This window comes from Hippocampus zosterae, chromosome 2 (genome assembly GCF_025434085.1).
Source record: "Hippocampus zosterae strain Florida chromosome 2, ASM2543408v3, whole genome shotgun sequence".
Classification (NCBI taxonomy): Eukaryota; Metazoa; Chordata; class Actinopteri; order Syngnathiformes; family Syngnathidae; genus Hippocampus; species Hippocampus zosterae.
In genome coordinates, this window is record NC_067452.1 from 35,833,388 (window position 1) to 35,858,479 (window position 25,092).

At 42.2% G+C, this 25,092-nt stretch overlaps 1 protein-coding gene across 16 annotated transcripts in view; it reads left to right on the forward strand.

Moving 5' to 3' along the window:
* Positions 1–25,092, forward strand: part of kif1b (kinesin family member 1B) — a 58,902-nt gene that overhangs the window by 15,151 nt on the left and 18,659 nt on the right. For 2 of the 16 annotated variants that reach the window (XM_052050483.1, XM_052050552.1), the window contains exons 3-24: positions 5,583–5,659; positions 5,782–5,961; positions 6,115–6,183; positions 7,556–7,734; positions 8,533–8,644; positions 9,306–9,383; positions 9,469–9,534; positions 9,648–9,665; positions 10,023–10,098; positions 10,486–10,564; positions 10,639–10,781; positions 11,326–11,367; positions 12,431–12,502; positions 13,814–14,025; positions 15,104–15,183; positions 15,408–15,483; positions 16,830–16,909; positions 17,332–17,438; positions 17,677–17,760; positions 18,277–18,457; positions 18,539–18,611; positions 24,802–24,907. In XM_052050483.1, the coding sequence (XP_051906443.1) occupies positions 5,583–5,659; positions 5,782–5,961; positions 6,115–6,183; positions 7,556–7,734; positions 8,533–8,644; positions 9,306–9,383; positions 9,469–9,534; positions 9,648–9,665; positions 10,023–10,098; positions 10,486–10,564; positions 10,639–10,781; positions 11,326–11,367; positions 12,431–12,502; positions 13,814–14,025; positions 15,104–15,183; positions 15,408–15,483; positions 16,830–16,909; positions 17,332–17,438; positions 17,677–17,760; positions 18,277–18,457; positions 18,539–18,611; positions 24,802–24,907 (2,190 nt within the window). Of the gene's footprint in view, positions 1–5,582; positions 5,660–5,781; positions 5,962–6,114; positions 6,184–7,555; positions 7,735–8,532; positions 8,645–9,305; positions 9,384–9,468; positions 9,535–9,647; positions 9,666–10,022; positions 10,099–10,485; positions 10,565–10,638; positions 10,782–11,325; positions 11,368–12,430; positions 12,503–13,813; positions 14,026–15,103; positions 15,184–15,407; positions 15,484–15,705; positions 15,757–16,572; positions 16,636–16,829; positions 16,910–17,331; positions 17,439–17,676; positions 17,761–18,276; positions 18,458–18,538; positions 18,612–20,824; positions 23,867–24,801; positions 24,908–25,092 lie in introns of those variants that run through there. The other 14 variants (XM_052050542.1, XM_052050561.1, XM_052050457.1 and 11 more) reach the window with 13 other exon arrangements.

The window sequence follows — 25,092 nt, forward strand, 5'->3', positions numbered from 1 at the left end:
GACTCTGGTATTGTTCAGGGGGGCCGGACCAAATGTGGAGATGGGCCGGATTCGGCCCGCGGGCCGTAATTTGGTGACCACTGCTGTAAGTGATTCTTTAAAAAAAAAAAGGAGACGAGTCAAGCGATGTGAAAAGAGCGAAATTGTCATGGCGTGAGCTGGGCACATAAAGCCTTGTCACAACAGATTACCTCACATGTTTTGCAGTCAACTTCAGCCCCCTGGATTCAATGTATTGTTCTTCCCTCTTCCTGTGCTCCCCCATCCGCAGTCTCTGTTGACAAAAATGACGCCATCCACCTTTCATTGGTGGTTGGGGGGTAGGGTGTGGGGGCTCTCTCCCAGCTACATTGTTTCAACGGACACATCTTCTAATGCTGTGTGTTTGTCATTAAAAGATGCACTGCATGTCCTTGGCGCGACATAAAGTTTGTTCTGTCACCAAAGTTGTTTTGGAAACGCTGTCTGTCCGGTGTTGTGTCTGCAGCAAGCTCAGCTGTTTGTCAAATGTTGAATATCTGTGCGTAGACGCTACTTATAGCTTACAGCTTTGAGTTGCATCCCTTGATGACTCTGTCATCCGTACTGCCGCCCCGGCAACCGGGACACATCACACGCTCTTTCAATGACACTCGATACAGACAGACAGCAAGTATTCTGTGGCGACGCAGAACGCGCCACTTGCAGTCTTTTATGCTTATGCTGTTGAAGAGCGAACAACCATTAGCTTCCTGTAGCCCAGCTCAAACCATCAGCTTATGTCAACCGCATTTTTTTTCACGAGTAAATTCTGAGACACAGTGGCAATATTATTTAGGCGTAGCATTTCAACTGTGATGTGTGGATGGCCGATAGTAGTTGCATGGGCATGTGGGTTGGTCAGGAGACATCCATATCCCTGATCACACAGAGAAGCCATTTGTACACATGCTGTACAGTTGGGGCTGTTCTTTTGCACTCCTTTTAAATGGCTAGCTGTTGTCCTCTTCTGATGTAGCTCTCTCTATAGTCTCACTCATACTCATCTCATTGGGAAGGGCGAGTGACACTCCAGGAACAGACGTATTGTGGCCATCTGACGACATCCACTCATGCCACATTTTTTTGTTTTTTGTTCAGGAGCAACACATCAGATACCACAAATGACTTTTTTCTATTTGACATGTTCATCACCATCATCATACCTTATCTTTTCCACAACTGTCACTGCGAAGTTTTGTGTGTGCGTTGTCATAGTTTGAAGTCTTGTCAATGTAATTAAGGCTTTCTGCGACAAAGCGATATTTGTAACTTAATTGGATCTCTCTGCTTGTTATGATTAGCAAGGTACAATGTCACATTTTCATCAAGAGCTTTATAACTCTATGCAATTAATTAATGGGATCAATAAAAGGATGTTAGCCGCCATATTTTGACATGTACACATCAGTTCAGTGGATTTATAAGATACTGCACCGTTATGTAGTGGAGTCAGTCATCTGCTCAAAACATTCAAATTCTTGTCAAAGGCTGGGACCAGTTGGTTGATAAAGACAACTGACAGTTTGGCTTTTCAACAGGATGTCTGTCATCGCTCGGCTCTATTACAAAGTAAATGGAGGCGGCGGGGCCTAAAGCTCCGGTATGATTTTGGAAAGCCCTGACAGCAAATATAGATACAGTAGACTTTACAAACCCGCCATTATGAACTTGTTTTCATTGGTTGTTTAGGGTACATACCGTTATCAGTACATGCAAGAGACAATAGAGAATTCACTAATGTTAAAAAAAAAGTCAAAATCATCACCAATTGAGATACTGTATATGGGTTTTCTTTAGGCGGTGACACTATAGTTATATTTTTCAAGGATCGCCACAGTGTTAGCGACTTTTTTTGTTTGTTACGATGGACAGTTGCGTCAAAGTGAGCATTTGCATTGCTCATAATCCAACGCTATTTAGTTGCTCATGGAACGAGCATGCAGTTTTTTCTTTTGGCAAAAGGGCACCTTGCAAGACTGCATGAGAACTGCATTGATGTTCTTCCAAGGTGAGCCATTACATCACCATGTAGTTCAGATTTGCACAGGCCGCAGGGAGGCTAAGTACCATTCCAGGGACTGAAGGACAAACGTGCTAATTTGAATCCAACACACACACAAACACACACACATGCATTCACCTGCTGCATGTAATTGCAAAAATAAATAAATAAATACATGCATACATAAATAAATAGTAATACTTTTCTGCCAATCTACGCTGTCCAGATGTTTGAATTCCCAAGTTATAGAGGCAGGACAATTCCCCTTCTCATCTCAAGTGAATAGCCCGAGCTTTTAGTCCCCATCTGGTGTGCAGAGACCCTCTAACAACTTACTACAGGCAGCTTCACTTTGGCCGGATTACTGGCCCCGTGTTGAATGCCGTAGTGCAACATATCTGCCGGTTACGAGTGGTCTTCTCTAGCTAGCAGGATGTGGATAGTTCACAGGTATGCACCTCATCATAACATGGTCAGCGCCCATGTAGCAATAACAACCTGTCTGTCTTTTCCTGCTCATCAGGAAGCAAAAATCCGGATCTGTGACATTTCGGGGCAAATAAATATTTGACTAGGCCTTCTCTGTAATGGTGTCTCTGCTGTGAATTCCTCTCTGCTCAATAACTTGGGGGTGAAGTCTTTCTTGATAATCGGATGCTGACCCAGTTATGCTGGGTTTTTTTGTGTGTGCAGACTTGATGCTTACCGGTTATAATACTATTGTGTGGTTTGTGCATTTTGAAAGTTGTAAGAATCATTATAATTTGACACTTTCAGTGGCTTTTGAAGCAAAACATCTCCACTCTCTCTCACAGGATGGGTATTCTGATGCTGAAATTGCACTCATGCAGTTGCTACAATATTATTCTTAATCTTGTGTTCAGTACACTGTCACCTAAACAGCTGTGGGGAAATAGTTGAAGAAACAGAATACAGAGAACAGCGTGCTGCATCCTCCCTCTTTGTGCCAAGTGGAAGTTGTTATGGCAACAAGTAGCTGCTTCCGCACCTGTTGCCATGGTTTAGAAAGACGTGTGATGACGGCGTTGATTACACTGCGGACTCGTCTGCCATTTTAAGTTCAGGAGATTTTCTCTCCTGGGAATATTTATTATGAATTGAAAACAGGGAACGTTTCATTCTCATTCTGCTGCATAGCTTACTGTTCGTGTGTAGGCTTCTGTTTTTGTTTTTTGACCACACATCGACACAATTTCACACAGTGAGGTAAAGTTCATCACCGTCTGGTTTATTTTTCATCACTATAATTCAACAGGTCGACTAAAGGAATCCTGAATTAGAAGTAGGGAAGGAATCTTCATACACGTGACCATTGCCACGTTTGAGCTCTCTTTGTTGGGAGCAAATCGCGGTATTATTACCCAGCTACATTTGAAGTTGTTAAGTAGCTTCATTTGAGAGTTTAGCTGCAACAATTAATCCATCAGTCGACAACTAACAGATGATCTAATTAATCACTAATTATTTTTGATCATCGATTAATCATTTGGATACTTGTTTTACCCCCAAAAAAGCGCCCAATGCTCAGCATTCCTGTAATCTGCCACGAACGTTATTTTTGCGTTGAATCAAAATAAAACATGCAGAAGGGGTGGAAATTAAAACTCCTTTGTTAAAATCATATTCATCAATTATTTGACAACATCATCGACAAATAAATCGAGTGTTAACATTCGTTAGTTGGAGCCCGACTTGAGAGCTTTCCTGATAGACCGGCCCGACCGTGTGTGTGAGACAGTTTTCTGTGTGCAGGGGAGCATGGCCTTCAAGGAGTTTTCCAAACATGGTGATGAGCAGTCTGCTATGATCTGCATGTGAGAAAAGTTTCTTCAATGTCAATAAAACATGAAGACAAACCGTTTTTGCTCAACAATAGAGGGTTCACGTCATGTGTGATAATCAGAATAACTGGATGGCCCCCTCATTTTGTTGGCTTGTCATCGCCATCCCACACTATTGTCGTCGTCTTTCTGTTTTATGGGTGTTCAAATCATCGCTTAAGCTGCCCCCTGTTTGCCAGAGTAAATTGTTCCAGGAAAAGGGAACGGAGGCGCACTGGTTACCAAAACACCCTCGCATTTGTAAATACCCGGGCTCCAATTTCCCTTTGAAGGCAGGTCAAAGGTGAATTTTTAGCTTTATTTAGCCACTTGTCCCACTGTATCCTCTTTCAGGAACCAATGTGGAAGCTTCCAATCTGCTGTTGTACATTAACCTGTCGGTAGATTACTAAATTTCCCTTACAAGGAAAGTTAAATCACATAAATATACATTACATTAAGCACGATAACATTGCCATTAAATCTGTGTCATTTTACAGGGGGAAAAAAAATATATATATATCTGTTTAGTTATTATTTCTCAGGATGTAAAAATGAAAAACATCTATGTGTCCACATGCCACAGCACGAGCAGAGTTCATACAGGTATATCGGTGCAACGAAACATCACAAAGCTTGTCATGTTGTTTTTCTTTCGACAGCTGGTTGCGCACTCCCTCATCCACAATTCGAATCAATAATTTTACGGACATCGCTCAAAAATGCATGGCTTTTCTACCTGCACTGGGGTTTTGGCTCCTCATTTAGGGAATGCTGCTGAATTGTCACATATTTTGCATGAGGCTGTCAGTGTTTTGGTGTCTGAGGACATGTTGTGCTTTTCTGTCGATATGTGACCGATGGAAGGTGACACCCAGCCTCCGTCTCTCCATGTCTCCTGCATTATTGATAAGCGTGCTGAATGCTCCGAGTACTCTGATGTGGATATATTGATGTGAAAGCCTCTACAGTGTTCGAAAGTCGAATCACGAGTTGTGGATTTAATTTACCCTTGTGAACGAATCTCAGAAGTTGCATTCACGTTGTTGCTCACAGACATGACAAGAAGCAGACTGTAAGCATCCATGTGGAGATTTATTTAGCTCACAATAGTTGCTGTTTGCATTGTTGCTAGGCCCAGTGCATTTAGTTGTTCAAACCTTATTTCTTTGCACATGCATGTCATCCACCACCCCTTCATGTTTACATTGCCAGCAGATGGCACACAAGAAACATCCATTTAATGGAGAAGAGGATTGCAAAGTATTGAGACGGTCAAGATATCGATGTCTGCAAATGTCCTTCGTGAAATTCTCAGTTACGGCGTGCTTTCTTTTCTTTTCGTCTTGCTTTCAGTGTGTGGAAAGCTTTAATGGCATGCCCACGCGTCGCAGCAAGCATGGTTGAGAGGGATGAAATGCCGCGCATAGTTGCAGATTCTCGTGCAATGGGAAATGTCTGTGTGGCCAAAGGAAACACTCCAGTCGTGCATAAGTCAAGTGTCATCAGGTCTATTGCAGCTACAGCAGGTGTGGACACCCCAAACCCCCTCAGCCACCCTCCCTCCAATGCTCCAGTAGAGGAAAGCTATACTCGGGGCCATTCAACAGAAGCCTTCTCTTTTTAACTGGATTTTTTTCAAAATGTTCCATTAACGTGTTCTGAGCGGCAATACAATGCAAGTCACCTTAACACATAACTTTGTTCCTCATCCTCAGCTATCCTCAACCCCAAAGCCCCCAAAGAACCAGCAAAAACCTTCAGTTTTGATTACTCCTACTGGTCCCACACGACGGTGAGTGTAGCCTTTTTTTCTTGGGGGTTTTTCCCCTTCTTTTTTGATATGATGTCGAATAAAGGAATTTGTTTTATAGGAACTTTAACATATTCTGCATTCTGTCCTTTGTTCCACTGCAGCCGGAAGACCCCTGCTTTGCTGCGCAGAACCAAGTGTACAATGACATTGGCAAAGAAATGCTGCAACACGCCTTCGAGGGCTACAACGTGTGCATTTTTGCTTATGGCCAGACTGGAGCTGGCAAATCCTACACCATGATGGGCAAACAGGAGGAAGGCCAGGAGGGAATCATTCCCATGGTTTGTCCCTCAGTGCTACTTTAGTGACAGTGGAGTTACCCATGTATTTATGTTAATTGGGTTGATTGATGTGCCAAATGCTTACATTTTTGTTTTCCGCAAATACTTTTCTATGCTATTAGTACCAAGATGCTGCATTGATCTCTCTTTCAGCTTTGTGAGGATCTGTTTGAGAAAATCAACGAGGATAGCAACAAAGAGGAGCTCTCCTATTCTGTAGAGGTAAATCTCAGGGCTATTTTCTCATCTGTCATCTTAATACTTCTACATTGGCTTTTCCCACCAGTGAGTAGCCTTAAACTGTCTTTTGTAATATGAATGTCAAAATATGGCATCTTTATTTCCCTACAACATTTCTCTTGGGAAATAATTGTAGATTCACATTAAAAGGATGCTGTCGAGTTGGCAGATCTGGGATATTGTGGTAGGATTTTCCAGAACTGAGCCAAACGGCCTCAAAGGCACTCTCAGCTTTGTCGTAACTATGAAGAAAGATCATGCATGAGGATGTCCCGAAACGCTGGGGCTCATAACAGATGAACACATCAACAAAATAACGGTGTGCCGGTTTCGGCAAAGCCATAAAAGATACAATGAAAAAAAAAGCATCAAAATACAATGATTGACACTTGATATCATCCTAGTCTTTAGTTATTTTTTTTCTTCGCCTTTTTAATGAGAATGAGCACTAATGTCAGCCTAATCTGAAATGAAGTCAAGACATGTTGGAGTTGAAAAACCCTCATTTTTCCTATGAGGGTGAGGGGTAGTTCACATCCAAACTTTGGGAGCTTTGGGAGGTCCTTCTGATATTCTGCAAATGAATTCAAGAAGACAATCTGCAAAAACTCCCATGTTAAATGAACGCAAGACTTGCAAAGTGGCAAATAAGCGGTCCCATGTAGAAATGTAACTAGAACCTCTTGAAATGCCTTTCAGCAAATGCAACCTCCTAGTGCTGCAAATTCAACAAATGACTATTGTCAGTTCTTTACAACCTATAAACTGTCTTGAAACATTGCTGTGCTGAATAACCTGCAACTTTGCATTTGACCAAAAACATTTTTATATTTGAAATAAATACTGTTATCACCGGGAGGCGTGTTTAATTAAAAACAATCAGGTTATTGTCTAACGATTGATGACGTGAAAGTTATGCTGGACTTCATGTTGAGAGATGACCAAATTTCAAATAAATATATCATACTTGAAATGAACTCGAGGCCTTGTATCGGTTCCTGTCAGCTAATTCATTTCGGTTCTTTACAAAGATGACGCACATATGAAATGTGTTGCAATTCCTGCACCGTTCACCTGAACTGGATGTAAATACCCTCAATTTAAAGCTCAGTCTGCAATTAAACCTTTCATGCATTTTGAAACCTAATAACCTGATACGCGGTCCACTGCAGTAAACGGTATCCCTGAAAGGGTTAAAGCGCATCTCAATTGTTTGATTTGAACTCCATTGTTTTGTTGTACAGAGATGGATTGCTGAAAATGGTGTCAAAATCGGAATATTAATGGACCTGACCGTACCTGATCAACGCGTTTAAGTTTTGATGAGGAACTGACTATAAGCCCTCATCTGCAGGTCAGTTACATGGAGATCTACTGTGAGCGGGTGCGTGATTTGCTCAATCCCAAGAACAAAGGGAATCTCCGAGTGAGAGAGCATCCGCTTTTGGGCCCCTACGTAGAGGACCTCTCCAAACTTGCCGTCACTTCCTATACGGACATCGCTGACCTCATGGATGCGGGCAATAAGGCCAGGTGTGTAATCAGATCAGTGGAATTATATTTTGGAGGAAAGTTGCCGGATGTCTCAGAAGTAAATGGAATGCGGAAGTTCGTTATTATCTCACTTTCTTTTATTATTATTTAGTATTGTTCAAAGAACATCAAATTGCAAGCAAAACAACAAATTCCCTGCTAATTTCAAAGTTTGAAGCTTGTGATGAGCATGACATGTCTCCTAAAAATAACCTTTGTTTCAATTGTTGAGTGCATCTTATTCACGGACTCATGTCATCACTTGCATTGAATTACTGTATTTTCTGCACAATAAGGTGCTTCGGATTATACGGCCTATTTTAAAAAGTATTAGTCTCTTTATTTTAGGCGCATTGGATTATAGGGCGCACTCAGATTTTGAGAAAATTGAATGCTTTTAGGTGCACTTTATATCACGGAAAATAGGGTAGTGTCCGCGTGTTGTCGTGTATTTGTGTCACTCTGCGATTTCCTGCTGGGAGGAGTGAACCGTGCCTTAATCTTCCTACGCTGCTGACTCAATAGGGACAGTCACAGGAGGAGAGATGGGTTTTACACGCAATGTACTCGAAATAAGCCCTCCCAGTGTGCAATGTATGTTTGTGTCTGATGTCTTCATGGTATTATCCACCTCCGCCACGCAGAATAATCCCTCATTTTGCAGTCACTCAAATCAGTCTAAAGCCCCATGATTTCTTTGTTGTGTGTAAAATAATTTCAAAGCTGCATTTGAATGTTCAAACAAAGCTTCATGGCATTTGGAGGAACATAATTATGACTGTTTCTCTTCGCTTACAGAACTGTGGCGGCCACCAACATGAATGAGACCAGCAGCAGGTCCCATGCGGTTTTCACCATCGTCTTCACGCAGCGAAAACACGACAGTGAGACAGACCTTTCCACTGAAAAAGTAGGCACCTCTCAAGACTCTGTGGCCTTTCTCACCATTCTTACAATTGTCAATGGATGTTGGTGTCGCCCTTTTTGTGCATACAAACGGGGGGGGGGTCCAATCAGAGACTCATGCTGCCAATTTTGAGAGTATCATCCTTGAGTGAGATCGACTGATACTGATTCCGACCACATGGATTAACTTTCCATTTTTCAATATTACACCTGCTCACTCATGATTATTTTAGATTAAAAAATAATTCTATTGAAATTTCCATCCCTTTATTGTACAGAAATAGGAAATTATTTCAAATTGACAGTGCAGAAAATGCACAAGCATGTATTATGATTCCGCTGCACACAGGCTGGTCTTTCGTTGGCTGCAGGCTGCAAAGTCCGAGCAGCTGGTGATCAGTTTTTGTGATCGGCGATGAAAGGCATATGCCGATCACAATGGACGGCTGATCTATCGGAGCATAATGTGATTTTTATTTATTTATTTTTTTTTGTGGGTGTTTCTTAATTTTATTTTGTCTTAGATTGCTTTGTTATATCATTTCCTCCCGTACAAAGAACATTGTAATTTGCATGAACGCAATACTCCCCAGCTGCAGTTTGACTTGTTATGGTCATGTCCAACAGTATATGCGTTTCATTGTAAGCTTCTGCTCCGCTTTCAGGTCAGTAAAATTAGTCTTGTGGACTTGGCAGGAAGTGAAAGAGCAGATTCCACTGGAGCTAAAGGGACCCGGCTGAAAGTAAGACTCGATTTCTGCGTCACAGAATAAGAGTGTAAATGGCTCCACTTGTTTGTACATGCGTAATATATTTATTTGGTTGCAGGAGGGAGCAAACATCAATAAGTCCCTAACCACGTTAGGAAAGGTCATCTCTGCCCTGGCTGAAGTGGTGAGTGTCTTGTCTGTTTTAATTTTGCTCTTCTTTTCCCTTTGTTTTTGTCAGGCACGCTGTAATATCTGCCCTTGTCTTTTTCCCGTCCTTGTAAATACCCGCTTACACAGGATAACTGTACCAGCAAGGTAAACCTTTGGCAGCTCAATCATTAACCTCTGATTCATCCCATTGTCCAGATTTGACTGCCTTTTGTAATACGTAGTGTTGATATTCTGTGTGCTCTTCATTAAGATATTTTTTACTACACCACCATGACTTTTTTTTAACATTGCAGACCTATTTGGTTTCTGTAATATATTTCTGTGCATTCAGTCTCCATGGGCTGTGAGGTCTTCAACTGTTTGGCAAAAAGGATTTCAAGTGGCTTTATGTTTTGTCATCATGCATCATATTGTACAATCCATTGCCATCACTATTGTCATCCCACACCCTTGTTAAAAATTGTCATGCACCTGAAAAGGCTACTTGCATTGTTATTTCAGAGCAAGAAGAAAAAGAAGTCAGACTTCATCCCATACAGAGACTCCGTTTTGACATGGCTCTTGAGGGAGAACCTTGGTATGAATATTCATAAATTAGTTTGACATCACTTGGCAGTGAAATGATTGAATAACATTTGTTTGAACAAAACAATGTACACATTTTGTATGCGGTGATACAGAAGTGATTGTGGATGACGTTCCTCATATGCATTACAGTAATCTACTATATGCCTTAATGATTTGGGCGTGTTTATGCAGTATATATAAAATAAAGTACATATAATCAACAAGTTATTCATATGGAACAAATACAATGGACCAGCATGCTAATGTCATTTTCCTCACACAAATGACAAAGTCGGGTGGAAATGCAGTTCTTTTTGGGAATCGATGAAAATAAAGATTTATTCATTTTTGCCTTCCAAAAAAGTCTTGGGTTTTATGTATATCTTTTTTTTAATAGGCGGAAATTCCAGAACTGCAATGGTTGCTGCCCTCAGTCCTGCTGATATCAATTATGATGAAACTCTGAGCACACTGCGGTAAGATTCTCGTCCTGCTGGACATTGTTATAAATAATTCCGGATCATTCCAATTTGCTCTTAATGATTTATAGCTACGCCGATCGAGCCAAGAATATCAAATGCAATGCTGTCATCAATGAGGATCCCAACAATAAGCTGGTGCGTGACCTGAAGGATGAAGTGGCCCGACTGAAGGAGCTGCTGCGTGCACAAGGACTGGGAGACATCCTGGACAGTGAGTGTGACATCAACATTCCACACAGCATGGGCCTCCCTCTCTTATCATCTCATTTCTGTTTGTTTTTTTTTCTTTTTCTGCCACATAGTTGTCTATAGCATAGCCATCACGAGGCAGTGATTGAACTCTCTTACAAATGCAAACTATGATCACTAACCAAAAAGGATTTTCAACCCAATTGCATTTTTGGTGTCCAGTCATGCTTCAAATAGCTCCCAGTTCCAATATTGTTGAGTCCAGTCTGCAGATTCTGCAAGTATGCCCACAAAAAATGACTGTAAATACTGCTGCATTCTTTTCTGTGTGACAAACAATGGAAATCTACAGTTACACTTGGGTTCTTAATTCCACAAGAGGTACAAACTGGGCCTACAGTAACTTACTCATTTCTGACTTTGCATTTAACCAGACCCGTGTCACCATTTGTTGTCGTCGTTGTTTCCATTCTCATTCTGCTCATCCAATAATGTCTAAAACGTCTTCCCTACCATTTACCTGTTCTGAACTCTGACCCCTTTCATCTTTTCCTTCTTACCCTCAGTTGATCCTCTGGGGGATGATTGCCCAGGAAGTGGAATCAAATGTTTGTATATGTCTGGCTGTCATGCACTGTTTTCGCTGTTTGCTCTTTAGCAGTTACGAGAACATTGCTTGAAGACCTAGGGCTGGGCGATATATTGAAGTCAGTAGAGTATTTTTTAACAATGATTTATCAGCCATTGAAGTTGTCATAGCAACCAAATAACCCCCCCCCCCCCCCAAAAAAACATGAATTTTAATGAACACCGGATATGTCAAATGTGTATAGCACATAACCCCCCCCCCTCCAAAAAAAACATGAATTTTAATGAACACTGTATATGTCAAATGTGTATAGCACCATAATTTCAAACCAAGCCACAGGATTTTTTTTTACTCCCCAATTTTTTGAATTGCAGATTTTGATTTGGGATGGGAATTTTTCAAATTTGGATTTAACAACGCCGCTATCAGTTATTTTTTCAAGCAGCACCAAGTCATGTACTGCTTTTGACCTCAATTACTACAATTAAACCACAAAATTAATAGAATTCTTAAAGATCACTTACTGTGAATGCAAAATTACTAAACGCTTAATTATTGTGCCCATTTCTTTTGTTAAGACTATATTGCTAGCTGCTATCCAAATTTCAACACGGTTGTTCAAGACCCCTAACTCGCGCTTCCTGATAAAGTAGTTTCATACTGATATCTTTTTATCTTTTTACCCCCCAAAAATAAACATCATGGTAATTCTTGATTTAATGTCGACAGATTTTTGGGTTTTTTTTGGTATGATCATCCGAAAGACTTAATTTTCTTATCGCCCAGCCTTAATTAAAACTGCTACCAGCTTTGCATGGTAATTTGGAAGCTAAATGTGAATAGAAATGCAAGGCTTCCCTCGCTGTGCTGGTCTGGCCATGGTTAGCATGCTATTAGCTTAGCCTGTGCTTGTGTCGGTGAAATTGGCGAATTGCAGGGTCCCAAATGACCATTAAGAGTGTCCTTTTTTCAGCCTAGTCCCCCCATATCCATGTCATTCCGTAACTCGCATTCTCACATCTTTTTTTGAATAGTTGTGCTTCTTTGTATTGATTTATTTTCTTACTAATCGTCCACTGCAGGTGACACTGCTCAAAGCTTTAGAATGCCACTGCTCAGTTGTCAAGCTGACGTTCAGAGCTTCAGACCAAAAGGTGCATTAAATAGAAATTGTGTGTAGCCTGATCAGATTCCACTAACCTAAAGTGAGTAGTTGGTTTGTTTGTTTGCGTTTTGCTGTATTCCTAACGCTCCTTCCCTTATAACCTTTGCATTGTACTAACATTCCATGTTAATGTGTTCGAAAAAGGAATAAAAGACAAATCTAATTCGGCTCTTGTGACTGCCAAAGTCCTCCAAAAAAACTTTTGTTGTTGAATATGTGGCCCTTGATGCAAAAGTGTTTACGTCATCCACCTTAATTTAAAAAAGGAAAGTGATGTGTTTTCTCTTTGGTTATATTGACATTTGGACTGATGTGCTTCTGGCATGATGTGGATTAGGGATAAGTGATAGCTTGAGTGTGCGTGGCTGTGTGAGATGAACTGCAGTCTGAACATGGGGAGCATGTCATCAAATGTCATTTGCCTTCTGAACCATTTTGCAGTGTCAATCTCGCGCCCACGCTAACATTGATACAGTGATAGCAGTTTTCGCACAGACAAATATGCGTACTTCTTCTTGTTCTCCTTTCGGCTTGTCCCTTTTCAGGGGTTGCCACAGCGAGTCATGAATTTCCATCTTTCCCTGTTCTCTGCATCCTCTACTCTGACTCCAACTACCTGCAAATCTTCCCTCATGGCATCCATGAATCTCCTCTTTGGCCTTTGTCTCTGATTCCTACCTGGTAGCTCCATCTCTAACATTCTCCTACCAATGTATCCACTGTCCTCTGTACATGTCCAAACCATCTCAGTCTGCCCTCTCTAACTTGTTCTCCAAACATTCCTGTCTGAGTTGTCCCTCTGATGACCTCATTTCTGATCCTGTCCATCCTAGTCACTCCTAAGGAGAATCTCAGCATCAACTCTGCCTCCTGTCTTTTGCCAATTGCTAGTGTCTCGAGACTGTACATCCTGACTGGTCTCACAACTGTATATATTTTATATATATTTATATAATATTTTGTGAGACCAGTTATTTTCAGGAGTTGTACAGAGGGAGATGCAGATGTTTTTGACTCGCTATACAAAGTCGGAGCAGATGGAGGAACGAAGCCACTGTATTTTCTGTGAAAACTGCTTTCCTGTAGCTATTATGGTGTGCCTTTGTCTTAACCCGGTACAATGTGTGTCTCACATTGGTCTTCCCTCCTTTTGTCTCCCCCCCCCCCTCCACTTTCCCTGTCTCTCGTTTCTTCCTCTCTCCTGACGTTCTATTTTGTTCCTTTCATTTCATGTTTTATCACCCCCACCCCCCCCACCCCATCCTGGCCCACCTCTCTTTCCCTCTTGCTGTCGGCTCAGACCTCAAAGACATTCAGAACAATAAGAATCGATACTTGATAGCCTCAGAGAACCAACGCCCTGGCCATTTCTCCACAGCCCCTATTGGCTCCCTGACAGCCTCTCCATCCTCTGGCTCACTGTGCAGCCAGGGGGCCCTGCAGTCCGTCACCAGCATACAGGAGCGGATCATGTCCACCCCTGGGGGAGAGGAAGCTATTGAAAGACTCAAGGTAAAGCATGCCTCTGGGGGCTACATCATGCCACTGAAGTCAGAACGGAGTGGTTCTTACTTGATTTTTATTGTAATTTTTTTAACATACAGTAAACATATATATATTTTTCTTGTATCAGGTTGGTAGACCTTTTTGAATAAAGTCGTAAAATTTTAAACGACACAATCTTTATATTGTCCAAAACAATACATATTTACACAATGTACGGTGAATCTTTGTCAGAGTTATCAATTAGACATTCATACAAAAGACCCAATGAGGAGAGGACACACTGGATTCTGGTACCAATCACTCACTCGAGGGGGAAACGAGGAGAAGCGTTTGGCTTCAGTTCTCTGCACGTCACCCAAGGACCTCCCCGCTCACCCTCTCATTTATTTCTCATTGGGAATCTAATACATGGGTGTGTCCAATCTAAGGGGTGTGAGGGCTGTTGAAGACACACTGAACTTGTTTGACTATGTGTGTCTAACCGTCACACAGTGCACTAAGCATTTTTTTTTTTTATATAAATATGAGCCTATCTTGATTAATTTAAAAGTATCATTATTTATTTATTCAATTCATAAGCGTTCTTCATTGCAAGCATAATCAATTCATCATTAATAAATTGCAAATGTATGATCACTAAAAACAATCAACTTCCTCAAATTAAATGTCATTTCATGTTATGTCATTTCAAAGCACCGGTGGTTCCCCCCCCCCCCCCCCCCCCCCATCAATCCCAAACCGCTCACATAACTGTTGATAGAGCAGCGCAATCACCCAAATAGTTCTGGCTGCAGTTGCCATGACAACCACAGTGTGCCCACTCTGACTGTTATCAAATGACGTCAAGCCCGTACGCAGATATGGAGGAAGATGGACAAAAATAGCTCCTTAGTAATTCCGATTTATCTCCTGGAGTGAGGCATACACTGGCCTATTTTAGCGTTTGTAATCCCACCGCTTCCCCTTGTGATCCATATGTAAACATGACATTAGACATAGAAGTACAAGATGAACTCGCATCAGCGTTTAAGGTTGTAAACCTTTTCACGTTTGACTTTTTTTTTTTTTTTTTTTTTTTTTTTAGGAATCTGAAAAGATCATTGCAGAGCTCAATGAAACCTGGGAAGAGAAGCTGCGAAAGACCGAGGCCATCCGCATGGAGAGGTCACTATCACATAGGCACATATCCATAGTCAGTCCTCCAACCAAAACACGCTAAGCTCTATTGAACCTCTGGTGTCATTACAGTATATTCAATGTATCTTGCACATGGTGACTTTTCAGCCATTGTTTTTAATAGATGCAAGCTAATCATCATGACATTGTGTATTCTGTGTGCCATAGTGCAAGACACAAAGATTATAGTACCTGCTGTGCCTTCTTTACAGGGAGGCATTACTTGCAGAAATGGGCGTAGCAATCCGCGAAGATGGAGGCACTTTGGGGGTGTTCTCTCCTAAAAAGGTAGGCCAGTCATCATCACACACGTGCGCAGACACTGACTGTGGAATGAGTTTCTCATGGGGAGTTTTGTGATTCACCTCCTCTCCACCTTGGCTTCCTTCTTTGTGTTTCACATGTTACCGTGTTTTTCAAGAACCCTCCATGCGCCATCTTTTAATTGTATCTTTTATGATTTTGTTCTTTGGCTTTACGCGTGTTCATTTGCCTCCTTCGTGTACACAGCTCAGCCGTGAAAATCCATTTGATGAACAGGTCGATTGTTTTTCCACCAAGGTTTGTCCATTCAAATAGGCAGAAAAAGTCAAATTCCCGAGTCATTCCCTTAGGAAGATACCCTTTTTTTGTTTTTTTTGTAGATATTAGATTGAAACAACCACAAAAAAATGTTGTAATTGATCAGGCTAAATTTGATTGATGAAAATTCACAGAGACAAGTGTGCTGATCCACCTTTTCCACCGTGTTGTACCTACTCAGCTCCGCAAAGCTCAGCAAACTATGAAGGCTTTTCCACTGACAAGCTCGCCATGCTGATAGCATTCGTCATTTAGCCCACTTGTAACATTTAATCATACGTGGCTAGCAATAAAAATATTAAATGAAACACCCATAGTTTAACCTGCTGCTGTACCTTAGGTCTAGATATAGATTATATTCCACTCCTCACTGCAGTCTCCATTTTTCTGCAGTGGTGTCCCCCCCCCCCCCCCCCCCCAAGTATTTCCTAAAGTCAAATTTGTCTCCCTCCTCATGCCAGTAGCCGCATTATGAACGGTTGTACTCCTTTGTACTTGACGTTGTGAGTGTGGCCAAGTTTTTCCAGTTTCCAAGCATAACTATTTTGAAGTGGAAAACCGGCCAGCTTAACTCGAGGCGAGTAAAACGGAGTTTCACCAGAATTGTGTCGTGGAGAAGCCCTCATACTGACTTAACTCTGACCTGATTTTGCTACTTGTGCACAAAAGCCAGAGTTCAGAGAGTCATCCTGTGCAGTTAACTGGAATTTTTTGTTTTCCCATTTTTGTTCACATTCATTTGTCTTCATTCATTTTTTTTCTCTCTCTCTCATTCACTGCTGCTCCATTGGTTAGCATTTCAATGAGAAGCCTTGTGATCTCTATACAGACTTTAATGGGGTCTTCTCCCCAAAGAAGGTTGGTTGTTTTACAGAGGACTGTGTTGTGCTTAGCACAGATTAATCAGTCAGAAAATGTGATTGAAATAGTCGTTTTTATAAGCAATGTCTGGTAGAAAACTGTGCCCACCTAATGTGCCCGATTTACATTTTAGTGAGGATAAATGATACTGCGTCATAGTTAACTGTCTCCTTGTCATGTTTCTGCAATAGACTCCTCACCTGGTTAACCTGAACGAGGATCCCCTCATGTCAGAGTGTCTACTCTACTATATCAAAGATGGAATTACAAGGTAAAATAAACAGCATATACGAATTTGAAATGCTGACGAAAACGTTGTTCCCAAATCTAAAATCAAGGGCAGCCATCATACATGCATACAGTACTGTTGACTACGGTACTTTAGCCAGTGTTCCACGAAAGGTGGGCAACATGTTGCTCGTTTCATCTTTCCTCTTTCTAATTCACCAAGTTAGAGGGCTTACTCGCGCTCTCAAATGCCAATGAATAGATTTGTGTGTCTTTCTGTGTGTCTTTCTGTGTCTTTGGTGAAGTGAATTTGAAATTAGCAACTGCCAATTAAAAAAAAACACAATCATGCAGATTAATCAAATGTAGGAATCCTAATGAACAGATGTCAGAAGGTCCTATTTAAACAGAAATGCCCATCTTTGCAATGCAAGAGAATAAAATTGGCCTCTGTAATGTTTTCAGGGTGGGACAGGCTGACGCTGAAAGAAGGCAGGATATTGTCTTGAGCGGCGCTCATATCAAGGAGGAGCACTGTATTTTCCGCAGTGAGAGGAATGCCAATGGAGACGGTAAAACCCCATGTTTTTGTGTAGTTTGTTCCGTTGAATAATGTTTTACTCAGTTATAATCCGTTCCTATCTCATAGTCAGATTTAAAAGCGGATGCTAATTACCTGCAAAATCAACACTATTAACTATGGATAGAATGGGCCCATATATATGAACTTTGACAAGACAATACAATACACAAAGACAAAGACAATACAGAATGAGTTTGTAATAATTGCTCGGTGTGTTTCTGCTGAAGTTATCGTCATGCTTGTGCCCTGTGAGGGATCAGAGACTTACGTCAATGGCAAGCGAGTTGAGGACTCCATCCAGCTGCGTTCAGGTATAGTCATTTAAAAAGACCATTCATTCATTCATTCATTCATTCATTCATTCATTCATTCATTCATTCATTCATTCATTCATTCATTCATTCATTCATCTTCCGAGCCGCTTGATCCTCACTAGGGTCGCGGGGTGTGCTGGAGCCTATCCCAGCTGTCTTCGGGCAGTAGGCGGGGGACACCCTGAATCGGTTGCCAGCCAATCGCAGGGCACATAGAAACGAACAACCATTCGCACTCACACTCACAACTAGGGACAATTTAGAGTGTTCAATCAGCCTGCCACGCATGGTTTTGGAATGTGGGAGGAAACTGGAGCACCCGGACAAAACTCACGCAGGCCCGGGAGAACATGCAAACTCCACACAGGGAGGCCGGAGCTGGAATCGAACCCGGTACCTCTGCACTGTGAAGCCGACGTGCTAACCACTGGACTACCGGGCCGCCCTTAAAAAGACCAGTCGCAATTAAAAAAAAAAAAGGAGAGGAAGAACTAAATCACTGCTGTCTTTCAGGAAACCGTATCATTATGGGAAAGAACCACGTGTTCCGCTTCAACCATCCCGAGCAAGCCAGGGCGGAAAGGGAGAAAACGCCGTCGGCCGAGACCCCTGTGGAGCCAGTGGACTGGACCTTCGCTCAGAGAGAGCTTCTGGAGAAACAGGGTATTGACATGAAGCAGGAGATGGAGAAAAGGTGATGCTCTAAATTGAATTCAAACCACAAACGGTAACGAAAGCTTGTATTTTTCAAAGCTGTGATGCTCTTTTTGGGTAGGCTGACCGAAATGGAAATCCTATACAAAAAGGAGAAGGAAGAAGCTGACCAACTCCTTGAGCAGCAGAGACTGGTGAGTTCAAAGCAGTTGGTCTTCCTACAAACTTGTTGTATACAATGCTTGTTGGTATACAATTGCAGCAAGTGATTGCTGAAACGGTTGAACCATATCTAGGATGCTTTTTGTGTGCCGGCTGTCGTAGCTGAACGCAGTTTTCTGAGTGATACTGCAATCTTGTCATTTTTATGCAAGAGTTTGGAGTTGTTTGGCCCATTTCAATTGCCAACTACTAATTCTCATGCTGAGCTATGTGTGTGTGTGCGTGTGCACCAGTGCATGTCTATTTTTCTTGCATGGAAGTTTTGTTTTGAAGCAGGTGAGCTTTCAGCTGATGGTCCCTAGCCATTTGAAGGACTGAGTTGGATTGCGAAGCTTTCTCCTATTTCCAAAACCCCTTTGTCACTTCTCGTCGATGTTCTGTAATTACTTTGAACCTTGCAAAACAGCAGGCACTAAGTAGGGATGGGCATTTTAAACCAAATTTCATTGGTTGACTGAACGTAATCATCAATGAAGGGTTAACCAAGTTTTAGGGGGTTTTTTTGGTATATTTTTTATGGAATCTTGAGTGTTGTGTGAGTGTTTCATTGCGCAGTGATATTGCGCAGGTCTGCGTGAATCTTGCTCTGCTTTCTATAGCTTATGTCATGTTCTCTGTTCAGAGTTCGAGCACCTCTGCTGGTTGTAGCGAATGCGTGGACTCCATTTTCCCTCAGTTGTGCCAATAAATCAATTCTCTCCAATTAGTCCACCAAATTTTTCCCAATCAGCTCATCAAATGATCATAATGGCCATCCCTAATTTTGGCGTGTCAAATTTTGATTATTAAAAAAAAAATAAGGACATTGTCAGAAATGGAGGCTGGTTTTGCATGGTTCACCTTAAGTGCATGTGTTCTTAACACATTCATGGCTGCCTATGGAGTCAGTTGTTGGGGTTCACTATTGGGCTATTTGACTATTAGGTGGCTGTAAATTTGCTTTGGCTAGACTAGATTTCTTGCTCTTAATTTTCATCTCCTCAATGCAGTTGCTGACATGTACACTGCATTGTGATAGCAAAAACTCTTGAGTAGTTTTTGGCAGTGACAATGTGGTTTCTCATTGACTTCTTTGACCAACTGTGCTTGTGACTATGACGCTGGCGTTAGCTCAGTGAGGGGAGCCACCTCACTCATGTTATGACTGCTTACATTCATTAATTCTGAGTGAATTAAACCTACAGCATTATCTCAGAGCAACAGGTTTTATGGTCCAAACTCCCAGCGACAGAACATTTTTAGTGCAGTTGAGTAGTTCACAGACTCTGTGTTCAGCAAGAACAAAGACACTACACAAAACTACACTTACTGGTTGTGATCTGTAATGTTTTTTTTTTTTTTTTTGTCGAACTAAATGAGAAACTGCATTTCTTTTCCAACTAACCTTTCTTATAGCGAATTAACACTTAACCTTCACCAAGCCTGTTCTCTCTCTTCTGGCTTTCTGATCAGTTGCAAGAACGCACTCTAACTCTCAGCTAATACTTAAGACATTCAAACCCTGCGGGCTGAACGGGGAGAGCTTCCAAATCCAAGAACGTGCATGTATGCCTGCCACAAGTAACTCGTGTGGGACCCGTCTTCAATCCTGAAGAGGAATTTGACCAAACGCTACAGATCAGCTTCAGTCGTCAGCTTCTGTCCGCTGTTGAGATTTCTTTGCTTATCGTGACAAGCATAATCAATTTTTATTTTTACATCAATATGCAACGTTGGGAGCTATATTGATCAATCTCGAGAGCACATCAATTGAATGTTCCAATTCATGGACGTTTTTCTTTTGTTTCAAATTATCCATCTTTTCACCAGAGGATTGAAAAAAAAAAGACATTAAAAACACAAGAAAGTCAATGGAAGCCACAGTTTACTTGTTTTTATTCTAAATATAATTTCATTGTACGCTGGGAATGATTTGGTGCACGTTGCCATACATCTGTTGAAGTTACGATGTATGCAAAATATTTCGATAACATTGTTTGGCTGCATTCGTCTGCCCACCAAAATCTGATAATGAAAATGTCCTTAGATACCGCCAATTGAGGTTCCCACGTTGCATATTCATACATTTGTATTCATCTTTATTTTAAAAGCATCCTTCATCCTTTCTTTGATTTCCCATTGTAATTTCTCCTTTTTTTGGGGGGTGGGGGACCATTTGGTTTGTTTCCTGTGTTGTTCTCTCAAGGATGGCGACTCTGATAGTGGGGATGACTCAGATAAGAGGTCTTGCGAGGAGAGTTGGAGACTGATCACCTCCTTGAGGGAAAAGCTGCCCCCCAGCAAACTACAAACCATAGTGAAAAAGTGTGGATTACCCAGTAGCGGTAAGAGAAGAGAGCCCGTAAAAATGTACCAGATACCTCAGCGGCGCCGCATCACCAAGGACTCCAAGTGGGTGACCATCTCGGACTTGAAGATCCAGGCGGTCAAAGAAATCTGCTACGAAGTAGCACTCAATGATTTCCGCCACACGCGTCAGGAAATCGAAGCGCTGGCCATCGTGAAGATGAAGGAGCTTTGCGCAAGCTACAGCAAGAAGGACCCCAACGAGCGGGACTCGTGGAGGGCGGTGGCTCGGGACGTTTGGGACACCGTCGGAGTTGGCGACGAGCGTATTGAGGACGTCATCACCAACGGGCCTCGAGCCGGCGGCGTTGTTATGGATGAGCTAAAGGTGCACATTGATAAGTTGGAGGACATCTTGCAGGAGGTCAAGAAACAGAACAACATGAAAGATGAGGAGATCCGTGCTCTCAGGAACAAGATGGTGAAAATGGAAAAGGTCCTTCCGCTCATCACCCCCGAGGGTCAGGAGACACCTCCCAATACAGACCCTCCTCCTCGGATAGCAAGTACCCCGAGCCCTTACCCGCCTGCGCCTGAAACATCTGACGCGGAGAATGGCGAGTCCCAAGCGGGCCTAAGCACAGGAGATGACTCGAGCCTAAAACGAGGCCACGCACGTTGGATACGTCAAGAGCAGCTCCGCCTTAAGAGCCTCCAACAACAAGAGATCTCCAAGCAGCTCCGCCGGCACACTGGACCCCACCGATTTATTCCTCCAGAAGATCGCAAATTACGTTTCCCCTTCAAAAGTAACCCTAAACACCGCAACTCCTGGAGCCCCGGCACCCATATCATTATTACAGACGAGAAGGTGATTGAGCTAAAAGTGCCAAAAGAAGCCGTCGAGGAAGAGGACGCTGAAAATCAGGATGCCGTCGTACAGTCTCAGGAAAAGTTAGCCGCTTCCGTCGTAGAAGTCACTCCCTCGTTGCCGAGTCCATCGGTCCAGCGCCGAAACAAACACTTTGAGCAGGGAATAAACCAGGGTCAGAGACCCAACTATAGGAACAACTACCATCAACAGCCCCTGGACCGAGGCCGCAGCAACTCTTTTAACCTCCGCCAGCGGGCTTCGGGTTCCACGGAGCACCTGCAGCAGCCCGAAGCCAACCGGAGGCACACGCAGGCCTTCTACCAGCCCCGCCACTATCAGAACCAGCCTTCGTACGGCCAGCCCCACCTCCAACAGCCGTGCCACTATAATAGCACAATGTATGTGGATGCAGGCTTCCATAACTACCAGCAGTACCATCAGCCCGACCATGCTCACCAGCCGCTCAACTTTCAGGCACCACCCCGCATCCGCAGGCAAATGTCTGCCCCCAATCTGAAAGCCAGCAGAGAGACCGCGGTTTAGAAATTGAACAGAAATGTTTTTAGCAGGCAAAAAAAAAACAAACACAACAACAAAAAACATTACAGATCACAACTGAGCATAAAAAGACTGTCGTTGGTTGATCCAAAAGTGTATGTATTATAAAAATGTATCCTTGGCATATGATGGTGCGTTATGCTGTTTTTATCACAATACCCATGCCATGCTCACTGTTCATTTTTTTTTTCAGCCGGTGTGACAATTCAATCACCTTTTTATTTGCCAAATGTGTCTTGGTTGATTTCAAGTGTTTACATATTTGCCTTTTACTTGTTGCTTTTATTTGATTTCATAATTTTTTTTCACTCAGTATGAACACACAGACGCGTTGCTGTCATGCACACACTTTGGAAAAGAAATTCATTTCTTCCCGTCAACCATATAACTGAGTATTAGGATTGGACGCAACCGTTTGACTCTGTTGTGAATACCTTTGAACCTCAGTTTGAATACGTGGTGCATTTTTTTTCTGTGTTTTAATATTGACGATAGAATAGCTTAATGCACTCTTCAGTGCCCAGAAAAAGTGTTCAATGAAAGTAGAATTTAGAAACGTTGGCCTTTTCATTTCTCATTTCCGGTCATTGTTTTTACAGCTGTTATACGCTATATTTCTATATCCTTGGTATGCTGCTTGATTTAAATTCTGTTGGGTGGATGCTGTCATTGTTCCCAAAGACCTGCCTTAAGATGTTGGAGGGAAGATAATCTTGAACATGCGTCAACGGATGACACAGCCTATAAACCAACCTTCGCTTTCTCTCTGAAGGATCCGCCGCTGTTTTAACGAGTGCCTCTTTTATTAGCAGCGAGTCTGCCTCTCAATGGATTTATGCCTTAAACCCGAACCTGTAGTTATTTTCTTATAACTCATTCACTCCCAAAGACGTTTTTAAACGTCTTTTCAGACTTGGTCTAGAAGTGGCTGGTACTGAATGAGTTTTAATAACTGTATGGCCTTAATATCCTTCAGGAAAAACCGGACACACTCTGCATAATGGGAGACTTTGACTAATGCTGTTTTTACATTTTCTTGTTTTTACTTACCTACGCTGTAATGAGAAAGCTGAAGGATATAACAAATGCTTATGCCACACATGTAACCTGACATGCGTTGACTATCTTTCACATGCAACACCTTGAATCGCTCATACATGTGTCGTCAAAGATTGCTTATTTAATGTTTGCATTGGTGCACATTGCAGCCAGGTTAAGTTGGAAAGTGCAGTATCCTAAATCCACTGTTCAGCGTACTGTCCTTTGAAATGTACTGTCCATGTATGTTTGTGTTAAGTGTTATTTCAAAGCCTCTGGTGTAAATCTGCTGTTGGCATTTGCATAATCAAAGTGCCTCGTGGTGATCGTGCACAAACTTGTGTTCAAGTCATTTGTGACAATGTCCGTGCCTATTGGAAACCATATTGTTCACAGGGTTAAAAAGAATATACTGTATTGACATCTTGTGTTGTCGGAGGTTTATGACTGTAATAAATTGATGCGCTCCCAGCACGAGCTTTTCTGATAAATGGCAGGTCAGCTGCAAATCTTGACAACCCCCCAAAAAAAACCATAAAATTGGCTCCCCACATTACAATGCGTCCGTCATTGATAATACCGCACTCGTGAGTGGATGTCACAGGCAGGCATCGATTTCTGGCCTCTGCAACTTATGACGTCAGTTCACCGTCACAGGCTACATACGGTACACTGTGTTTAGCATGAGAAAAATGTAAAGTCTTAATTCTTGGAAAACACATGAAGGAAATGGCGAGTGGCGTTGATGACAGGCTGCCGTATTTGGTTGTCCCGTTCAACTGTCAGATCAGAGCTACTGCGAAGCATGCCCCCAATTTAGTTGCAACATGATAAGACACAGTCAGATCACAGTTAATTTATGTCACTTCTCATTCTATAGCAAGTGTTCTATCATCATCGCCATCATCATCATTTCGACAATTATTATTATTATTGAAGATGTAAAAAAAAATACACCGCTGCGCTGATTTCTCAAGGCAGTGTTTCACCGTCTGACTCTTTTTCAAAGAAGGTGTTTAGCGAATGTTGGACTGCGCTCGAATATGCGATTTGTTGGTAGGATATCAGCAGGGCGGAGGTGAAATACAAATGAAAGGGCCGCATTGTCTTCCCTCAAGACACTGAACAAAGACGATGAGGTCACCGGGACTGGAGGCAGTGTAGCTCTCATGATGACGACGATGATGAAGATGGCGCCCCTCATTGGACTACAGCAGACTTGTGCTTCTACAAGACCTCACATCTCCTCCTCCAGACATTGTTCCCCAAGCAAACAACAAAAACATTTTTTTATAATCGCCAATATGCCATTTAGCTGTAGTTACGACTGCTATATACGCTCCACTGGTTGTGCAGCTTATCCAAATTTGTCTATGTGCTTTTCCCTCTTCACTGTGGCTGTCCAGGTATATGAGAGCAAACTACAGGAACTACAGAAACAAGTTGAGACTCGTTCTCTCATTGCTGAAACACCCGATGAGGAAGAGCTCGAGGAGGAGGAGGAAGAGGAAGGTTTGTACCGGGGCCATTGATTCCTAAGCGCTGGCAAATTCGGGGCGTACGCTAAACATGACATTTGACATGGCCCACAAGGCTAGTGAATAAACAAAAAGTTTAGGTGTGGGCCAGAGTATGAAAAAAATAGGTGCCTCCCTATCCACCCGAAGTTGAATCTTTCTTCCTAACTTATCAGTTAA